The sequence below is a fragment of the Portunus trituberculatus genome, chromosome 25 (genome assembly GCF_017591435.1).
Source record: "Portunus trituberculatus isolate SZX2019 chromosome 25, ASM1759143v1, whole genome shotgun sequence".
NCBI classification, from domain to species: Eukaryota; Metazoa; Arthropoda; class Malacostraca; order Decapoda; family Portunidae; genus Portunus; species Portunus trituberculatus.
The window spans coordinates 16,899,441-16,909,440 of record NC_059279.1 but is presented as its reverse complement, the minus strand read 5'-3'; the positions used below and the strand labels follow the sequence as shown (position 1 = coordinate 16,909,440).

General features: G+C 40.4%; 1 protein-coding gene across 6 annotated transcripts in view; it reads left to right on the top strand.

Moving 5' to 3' along the window:
- The first annotated feature begins 1,334 nt into the window (after positions 1-1,334).
- Positions 1,335-10,000, top strand: part of LOC123508622 (alpha-catulin-like) — a 157,365-nt gene continuing 148,699 nt past the window's right edge. For 4 of the 6 annotated variants that reach the window (XM_045262444.1, XM_045262438.1, XM_045262439.1 and 1 more), the window contains exon 1: positions 1,335-1,461. In XM_045262444.1, coding sequence (XP_045118379.1) covers positions 1,399-1,461 — 63 coding nt within the window. In that variant the 5' untranslated portion in view covers positions 1,335-1,398. Of the gene's footprint in view, positions 1,462-5,072; positions 5,381-10,000 lie in introns of those variants that run through there. The other 2 variants (XM_045262442.1, XM_045262443.1) reach the window with 2 other exon arrangements.

Here is a 10,000-nt window from a genome sequence, read left to right as displayed (position 1 = left end):
CTTTTTCCTTCTAACACCCTCGTAACTCTTATAAAACAACCCACTCATATTTTTTTCCTCTTCTTTATTTCCCCAGTCACTTTTTTTCCTCTCTCACAGCCTCGTAACTCTTATAAAAATCTCTCGTACTTTTTTTTCCTATTCTTTCCTTCCCATTGACTTATTTTCCTCTTTCCTCGACTCGTAATTCTTATAAAACTCATATATTTTTTTTCTCCTTTTGTTTCCTCCTCATTGATTTTTTTTTCTTTCCTGGCACGTTACTCTTATATAAATCCCTCATACTTTTTTTCCTCCTCCTTTCTTTCCCATTTGATTCTTTTCCTCTCCCAGCAACGTAACTGTTTTATTTCCTCCTCTTGTTTCCTTCTCATTGACATTTTTTCCCTCCCAGTCAAATAACTCTTACAAAAAACAATCTTATACATTATTTTCTCCTTTTCTTTCCTTTCCATTCACTTTTTCCCCTCCCAGCCTTATAAAATACTCAAACTTTTTTCCTTCCCTCTGTTTCCTTTCCATTGACAATTTTTTCCCTCCCTGTCACGAGAGAGAGGGTCTTTCTTGTGGTAGAGGGAAAAAACACAACATGCATGACAGTTTTTTTGTATATATAATTGTTTTGTGTGATGTTAACGTGTAAGCGGAGAGCAGTTATGTAGAGGCAATTGTTATTTTGTTAAGATTCTCATTGACATAAACCCTCTTAATGAAATGACTGCTTAATATAGTACTCGTGTTTGCAAGTCGTTTTATTCTTTTCTTTTCTTTTCTTTTTTTTCATTGATCTATTTCTACTCATTTATTGATCGGTTTATCTGTTTACTTGGTCTTAAAAGTGAGCATGAGTTGGATTAAGAATAGATCATTGTATTTACATTATTATCGGCGTGTGGAATTCTTAGTATTGTTTTTGCCTGATGAGTGTGTGTGTGTGTGTGTGTGTGTGTGTGTGTGTGTGTGTGTGTGTGTGTGTGTGTGTGTGTTAGATTTATGACCAGATAGCAGTAAAATGAATAGGAATCTTTCTTATCTATTGAGAGAGAGAGAGAGAGAGAGAGAGAGAGAGAGAGAGAGAGAGAGAGCAGTCACACATCTATAAATACAACTAAACACTAGTATAAGACACAATCCATCACAACAATCCGTATAATCTCCCCTGGCGTAGTACACCCAGTCATGTGCACCACGTATGTATGTATGTACGGTATGTGTGTACGGGAGAGTGTGTGTGCGTATGTACGTGTGTGTGTGTGTGTGTGTGTGTGTGTGTGTGTGTGTGTGTGTGTGCGGGCGAGGCAGCGGGCGGGCGGCTGGCACGGGCACCGGAGAGAGGGCTCAGTGCCGCGGGTTTGGGTGTGTGGCCAAGAGGGGCGCCCGCCGGCCTCCTCCACCGCCATGATGGACTCGCACATCAAGACTCACTCCCTGGAGAGATCTCTGCTGCCGCTGGTGACGGAGGTGAGTGCGCGGCGCCCTACACTGACCTACTGGAGGCTGCAGTCACGCACGGCACACCTCCCCCCGCCGTGGCCCGTCATGCACTGAGCTAATCGGTCCCCAGCTGTGTTACCTCTTGCCCCGCCAGGATTGTTTACTCGTACCAGCTGTTCCTGCGTTCTAATCCCCGCGGTGACTCGATCCTCCGCCTTCACCAAACACTGCTCCCTCACCACAACTGTTCACAGGCCACGGGGATGTTTAGCCTGGTTCTCAAGAGTGTTTCGTGTTTATGGTGTCCAAGTGTCATTAATCTGTCACTAGAAGCATAAAACACCCTTGGGAACCCGTGTAACTTCAACCAAAGCCTTTTGAGAGTCGTGGAGGAGCGATGTTGAGGTGTTTCAGACTGTTAGTGTGTCGTGGTGTAAGGTGTAGTGGGTGGGGCAGGTGAAGGCACACACTCCCTGCGGTGGGCCTCGTGGTGCGGTAAAGTTTGTTTGCGTTTGTTTAAGTTTCCCACGCTGAGGAGATCCAGATGGGCAGGTAGCTATTATAACACCACCTGGCTGGCTCATTGGCTGGCTGGCCCGCTGGCTCACGTGGTTTAGTCTGTGTATGTGAGAAGAGAGAGAGAGAGAGAGAGAGAGAGAGATAGAGGAAGCCGTCGACAATACCTCCCCACTTGCTAACTTCAGTCGTTTTGCTAGACAGGGCATAAAGACAATATCGAAGCTTAGTACAGCAGAGTTACGAGTAGAACGAAGCTTAAGATTGAGTGTTTTAGAGAGGTTATCAGCTATCAAAGGCTTTCACTCATCAACTTATTTCAATTTATTTTCATCGTGCATTACAATTAAAACTCACTTCCATAGAACGACAGGAAGCTTGGAATTTTACTGTGTTATGTTTGTTGGAGTGAGAGAGACAGGAAATTATCCGCTGCATGTCTTCTGTCTCAAGTTTCCGTCGTTCATTAGACCACGAACAGGACAATATCACACCTTACCAACTCAGACCTAGTGTACAAACCTTAAAGTATCCGCGTTCTAGGCCAGAGAGAGAGAGAGAGAGAGAGCAGACTAGCTAAAGGTCCTCATTGGCTAACTATCGTGACTAAACGCGTGTATCGAAACGGAATCAAAATTTATAACCACAAAACAACACAAAGCTTAAGATCCGCCACCACTAACCTACGTACACTTCACCAAAACACTCCTACACTTCACCAAAACACAGCTAAACACTTTGTCACCATGCACCACCACCATCACCACCACCACTACTGCTACTCTACAGCCACCACTACTGCTACTCTATAGCCACCACTAACGTACGTATACTTCACCAAAACACTCCTAGACTTCACCAAAACATGGCTACACCCTTTGTCACCATGCACCACCACCATCACCACCACCACAACTGCTACTCTCCAGCCACCACTAACCTACGTACACTTTACCAAAACACTCCTACACTTCACCAAAACACCTTTATACATAGCTACACTGTCTGTCACCACAACCATCACCACTGCTACACCACAGTCACCACTAACCTACGTATACTTCACCAGAACATTCCTATACACTTCACTGCACACTGTCTGTCTGTCACCACAACCATCACACACTTTCACCAAAACACTCCTACACTTCACTACACCTTTATACATAGCTACACTCTGCCACCACCACCACCACCACCACCTCTTCTACAGTCAAAACACCGCTAAACACAACGCGAGGTCCACAAGCGGCATCTACACGGAACTACAAGGAATGAATGGCCGCCTTGACACAGGTTTCATGCCGCACAGTGAAGATACTAACGCGCCCCTCCGTTTTATGTGCTATTTGGGGAGTGAGTGGGCGCCCCTCCTCCTCCTTGCTGTGGTCGGGTGGGCGGGGGGCGTAGCGGTAGCGGTAGCGGTGGTGGTGGTGGTGTTACTGACTCAAGGTCGTTTCTGGTCTATGAGGTGATAGTTAACCCTTTCAGTACTGAGACGCATTTTTACCTTGAATTTTAGGGTGTGATAAGACGATTTTATTTGCATTAGGAAGGGTCTATGGAGGTCAGAAGATTAATAGCCAGAGTCTTTACTATTCTAACCCCCCACATGAGTTTCTGAAGCTGTATAAGATCACCAAACAGTCACCAGAATGAATATGGAAACGCGTCCTGGTACTGAAGGGATTAAGGATGATGGGAGGCACAGCAGGAAAGATTACTTGTGATGTGTTCCTGGTTTGTTTGCAGTGTGTTGTTATCCTGGTGACTTTATTATTTATTTGTTTACACTATTTCATTTACATTTATTATTAGTTCTTGATAAGTTCTTTTGTGACATTTGAGTTTGAAAATAAGGAAGGAGTGTCCGTAAGAGCTGAAATTAGGCGTGAAATAGACAAAAAAAAAAAAAATTGAATGAATAAATAAATAAAATAAGATAAAATAATAAGATAAATAGATAAAATAAATAAAAAAAATATTTGACATTTTTCCCTAAACTTGATACTGAGGTTTTTAGAGGTTTGGATTGTATAAGCGAGTGTTCAGTAGGGTTTGGGATTAATGTGAGGGATCTAGGAGTATATACAGTACACAGTGACAGATGCACGACAGGAGGGCTGGTGTAGGTAAATATAGAAGCTGGCACGCGGCGATGTGATGTTTTGACTACTGCGGCGAGGGAGACGTGACATAAAGGATTCTCGGCACGTAACTCTTGCAAGCACTTCATTCCTGTCACTGGTGGTGGTGGTGGTGGTGGTGGTGATTGTGGTGGTGCCCCTGGACGACCTGCTTGGCTTGTTATGTTGCATTGGTATTAATTTGTTGTTATTGGTGTTATGTTATGATATTGATGTTGTTATGTTATTGATGTTGTTGATGTTGTTGTGTTATGTTGTTATGTTGTTATGTCTCCGTCAGGTTGTCAGGAGAGGCGTGGCTTGTATGTTCCTTCAGTAGCAGGACGCGTTTCCATATTTCTGCTTACTATTTGCTGATTTTACACAGCTTCGGAAACTTCTGTGAGGGGTAAAAATAGTGAAGACTCTGGCCATTAATCTTCTGACCGCCATAGACCCTTGCTAATGTTAATAAAATGGTCTAATAGTACACAAATCTCCACGCAGAAATGTATTGAGGGATCTAAAGTAAGGTTGAACTGTCCTACAAAGTGGTGTTTCATGGTGCACTTCACAAAGCTTCGAACCGTTGGGTTGAGACACTTGAAGCAATGCGCCATGTTGCTGATGTAGGGTGGAGGTTAAATTTCTTAGTGATTCAAGCTTTGCAAATACATAAGAAGAAAAGGAAGATAAGTCCTTTTTTTTTTCTTTTTTTTTTCTATAGACTTAAACTAACAATTTGTGGCAACCTGGTTTTTGAAGACATAAAAAATAAATATACTTTGTCTTAGTATAATTCCTTAAAAATACAAACTTTTCATCAATAATAGAAGAAAAATCATTAATAATCCTTGCAGAGTATCTAAATATTCATGTAAAACTCATAAATTATCGAAAATATACTTGTAAGAACGTCAAGAAGTAGAATACATTAGTCTCTATTAAGAAATACCTCTCGGTTACATTGAAGTAGGACACGAGAGAAAGAAGAGAAAATTGTTAGCGTGATGTCGGAAGTTAGCGTTAAAATCCCTAATATCTTTGCCTCCACGCGTTATTATGGTGCACTGTGACGCCCCTGGAGGAGTACGGTAAACGGTGTGTCACTTCACTACTCCCGGTCAACGTACAGTGCAGCGTTACGAAGAAAAATAAGTAATGAACGGAGTCACTGTTGAGAGAAGGTAGTGTTTTGGTGTCATGGCAGCGGCAGTGTTGAGTTGGTGCATGCCGCAACACCTCGGCCTGTAGAGAGGTGTTGCAGGCCCCATGATGGTGCGGGGGACGCCAGCGACGGCCAGGTAAGTTCAGAGTGTTAGTTGTGTTGATAAGGTGAAGTGTGTGTGTGTGTGTGTGTGTGTGTGTGGTGGTGGTGGTGGTGATGGTGAAGATACGGTGAGTCATTGCTTTGTGTATCTCACGACTCTTGGCTTCAGTGACTTAATCCCTTCATATTTTAACTCCTTCAGTATAGGAACGCATTTTTACCATAAATTTTGTGTACGATTATACCATTTTATTATCATTAGGAAGGGTCAATGGAGGTCAGAAGATTAATGACCACAGTCTTCACTATTTTAATCCCCCACATAGGTTTCTGAAGCTGTATAAAATCACCAAATAGTCACCAGGATGAATATGGAAACGCGTCCTGGTACTGAAGGGGTTAAGGATGATGAGAAGCACACCAGGAAAGATTACTTGCGATGTTTCCTGGTTTGAGTATTAGTGCAGTTAGAACCAATACACCACACGTAACTATACACATTCTCACGGTCTAGGTCAAGCTTCTACGAACATTTCTAACCCCATTTTACCTTACCGAAAATTAATAAAAAGTTAGGTTAGGTTAGGTTTCCCAGGAGGTCCCCAAGCTTGTTAGACATAGGGAAAAGAAATATAAGATGGGGTATATTGGTTGAAACTGCACATTTTTACCCTGGTTTGTTTGCAGTGTGCTGTTATCCTGGTGACTTTATTATTTATTTGTTGATTCTGTTTTATTTACATTTATTGGTAATTTTGGATCAGTTCTTTTCTGACGCTTGAGTTTGAAAATGAAGGAAGGAATGTCCATTAGAACCAAAATTATGGCATGAAATAGACAAAAAAAAAATAGATGGATAAACGACTAAATAATAATAATAGTCAAATAAATAAATAAGTAAATAAAAATATTACTGACATTTTTCCTAAACTTCTGGAAATCCTAATGCTGTTTTTCTCTTACTCGTATCATTCTTTTTTTTTTACAAAGTGTTGGTCGCTTCTGACGTTGAAGTTCGAGAATAAAGACAACGAATACTCACAAACATTCAAATTAACCGTACATTGACCCCGAAAAACCCACATTTACACATTCCCCCCACGTTTTGCATTGTCTGATCTTATCCCTCGTATTTTCAGCTACACACACACTCTTCCTCCTTATCAGAGTCGGAAGGGAAGCCAAGACACTCATAAAGCCGTGATATACAGCCAGCAATAGCCTTAAAACAACATAACCTACATTTTCTCAACCGTAATGTACCCTTATGTATTATTCCTCTTATTCCTGGCAATATTTCACTTCATAGTTATGGCACGGACTGGAGGAAGAAATGGCAGAAAAGGTTGAAAATTTACGAGTTGCCTTAGTGTTGTCTTCAGCCCCTCAGTACCAGGACGCGTTTTCATATTCATTATGGTTACGATTCGGTGATGTTTCTACAGCTTCAGAAACTTATGTGGGGTATTAAAACTGTGACGATTCTGGCTATTAATCTTCTGACCTCAATAGACCCTTCCCAATGTCAATAAAATGGTGCTATCGTAGCCAAAACTGTCTTAAAATGCCCCAAAAACATGCCAAACTGTCTTAAAATGCTCTAAATAACATGAGTCTCCATATTCATTCTGGTTACTATTTGGTGATTTTATACAACTTATGAAACTCATGTGAGGGATTAAAATAGTGAAAAGACTGGCCGTTAATCTTCTGACCTCCGTAGACCCTTCCGAATGTCAATAAAATCGTCTAATCACACCCAAAACTCAAGGTAAAAATGCGTCTCAGTACTGAAGGGGTTAAGAACAATACCATAAAACGTTTCCATATTCATTCTGGTTACTATTTGGTGATTTTCGTCTAATAACACCCAAAATTCATGGTAAAAATGCGTCCCAGTACTGAAGAGGTTTAAGTTGAATTGCATCACGAACCGGTTCACTCTCTTATTTCTTGATTTTCTACGTGGTTTGGGTTTTTAATTGTGGGTTCGTTTCGTGTGTTTTTATTGCTGTTTTTGTCTCACGGTTGTGGAGTTAGAGAAAATTGAGTGAAGTCGAAGAAAGAAGCGAAGAAAAAGAAGGAAACTAAGAATTGATGCGATATATGAAGAAGAAATGAAAATGAAAAGGAAGGAAAATTGATCGAGATGAAATGCGAAAAGAGAAAATGGATAGAGGGAAAAGTGAGGTATGAAAAAAAGAAGGAAAAGAAGAAAGTATAAGCGAGATGAAATACGAAAAGGCAAAAAATAAAAAAAAGAGGAAAAATATAAAGAAGAAAAGTTGTAGAGGAGGAAAAGTAAGCGAGGTGAAATACGACAAAAAACAAAGAAAATGACTAAATGAAAAGAGGAAAAATAAAACGTAAAAAAAAAGAAAAGGAAGAAAAAAATAAACGATAGAAAATAGAAAAAAGACAAAATAAAATGAAGGAAAAATGTAGCTAAGTATAAAAGAAGAAGAAGAAGAAGAAAAAGAAGAAAAATAAGCGAGAAATACAGAAAGAAAAAATGAAGAGGCAGAAAAATGAAGAAGAAAAAATAAGGTAAATGAAACACGGAAAGACAGAATGAAAAGAAACAAAAATAAAGAAGAAAAGAAAAAAAGAAGCGAGAAACACGAAAGACTACATAATAAGAATAGGGAAAATGAGGCAGGAAAGTAAGCAGTGATGAGCAGAATAGTGTGACAGTGGAAGAGTGAGGGAAAAGCGTGTAGCCTTGGAAGAAGCACGCGTGGTGACTTGGCGCTGGCTGGTGTGTGTGTGTGTGTGTGTGTGTGTGTGTGTGTGTGTGTGTGTGTGTGTGTGTGTGTGTGTGTGGAGACTAGCTGAGGGTGAGGGAAATTAGTACTTTGATCAAATGTTGTGGTTTTGTGGCAGTTTGTTGTGGTGCTATTGACGTAACTTGAGTGGGTTTAGGTTAGGTTAAGTTAGATTAAGTTTGGTTAGGTTAGGTTAGATTAAGTTTGGTTAGGTTAGGTTAGGTGAAGCTTGGGTTAGGTTAGGTTAGGTTAGATTAGGTGAAGCTTGTGTTAGGTAAAGTTTGGTTAGGTTAGGTTAAGTTAGGTTAGGTTATGATAGGTATGATTAAGTTAGGTTAGGTTAGATTTGGTGATATTAGCTTAAGTTAGGTTTGGTTAGGTTTTTAAGAGAGAGAGAGAGAGAGAGAGAGAGAGAGAGAGAGAGAGAGAGAGAGAGATGCAAATAAAAACAAAACATAGGAGAGGAAATAAGGAAAATATATATATATGAATCGAGACAAAACAACAAAATAAAAACCAAAATAAAAAAAAACACAACTTAAGACGAAACAAACACACAAACACACAAACACACAAACACACAAACACACAGACACACAAACACAACAAACACACAAACACACAAACACACAGACACACAAACACACAGACACACAAACACAGACACACAAACACAACAAACACAAAGACACACAAACACAAACAACACCACAACTGAGCAAAATCTCAAAAGAAACACCTACTACTACTTTTCACAACCACTAGTAACTTTATATCTTCACCTACATTCACCACCGTTCATAACTTACCTACTTTTACCACTAATAACTTTACCTAACCACACCACCACTAATATAACATTATTTTTACCTTACTTACCTCTAATACCTTTCATGAAACTTATCAACACTAATACCTTTACCTAACTACGCCACCATTACCGGTTTACCTCTACCTAACCTCATCACCACTACCGGTTTACCTTTAACTAACCTCATCACTACTAATACCTTTACCTAACTTCGCCACCATTACCGGTTTACCTCGACCTAACCTCATCACCACTACCGGTTTACCTTTACTTAACCTCATTACTACTAATACCTTTACCTAACTTCGCCACCATTACCGGTTTACCTTTACCTAACCTCATCACCACTACCGGTTTACCTTTACTTAACCTCATCATTACTAATACCTTTACCTAACTTCATCACCACTACCGGTTTACCTTGACCTAACCTCATCACCTTTACCGGTTTACCTTTACTTAACCTCATCACTACTAATACCTTTACCTAACATCATCACCATTACCGGTTTACCTCTACCTAACCTCATCTCCACTACCGGTTTACCTTTACCTAACCTCATCATTACTAATACCTTTACCTAACTTTATCACCACTACCGGTTTACCTTTACTAACCTCATCACCACTACCGGTTTACCTTTACCTAACCTCATCACCACAATGTTTACCTTTAACCTCACCACCACAATTTTTACCACATCACCACTAATACCTTTACCTAACCTCATCACCACAATTTTTTACCTTCACCTAACCTCATCACCAGAATCTTTAACCTCATCACCACAACTCTTCACCTCACCATCACCTTCCCTTGCTATCAGTGAACTCAACACCACCTCGTCCTTGTGAGTGAATTATTCAACACCATAATCGTAAATCCCACACCAAGGGAACACCAACTGACGGGGCTTTGATGGGAGAGAAAAATTAAAATGACATTCTCTCTCTCTCTCTCTCTCTCTCTCTCTCTCTCTCTCTCTCTCTCTCTCTCTCTCGTTCGTTTTTCCTCTTCTCGTTCTCCATCTTTATGTTTCTCTGTTGATTCGCTTCTCTCTCTTTCTTTTTCTTTCTT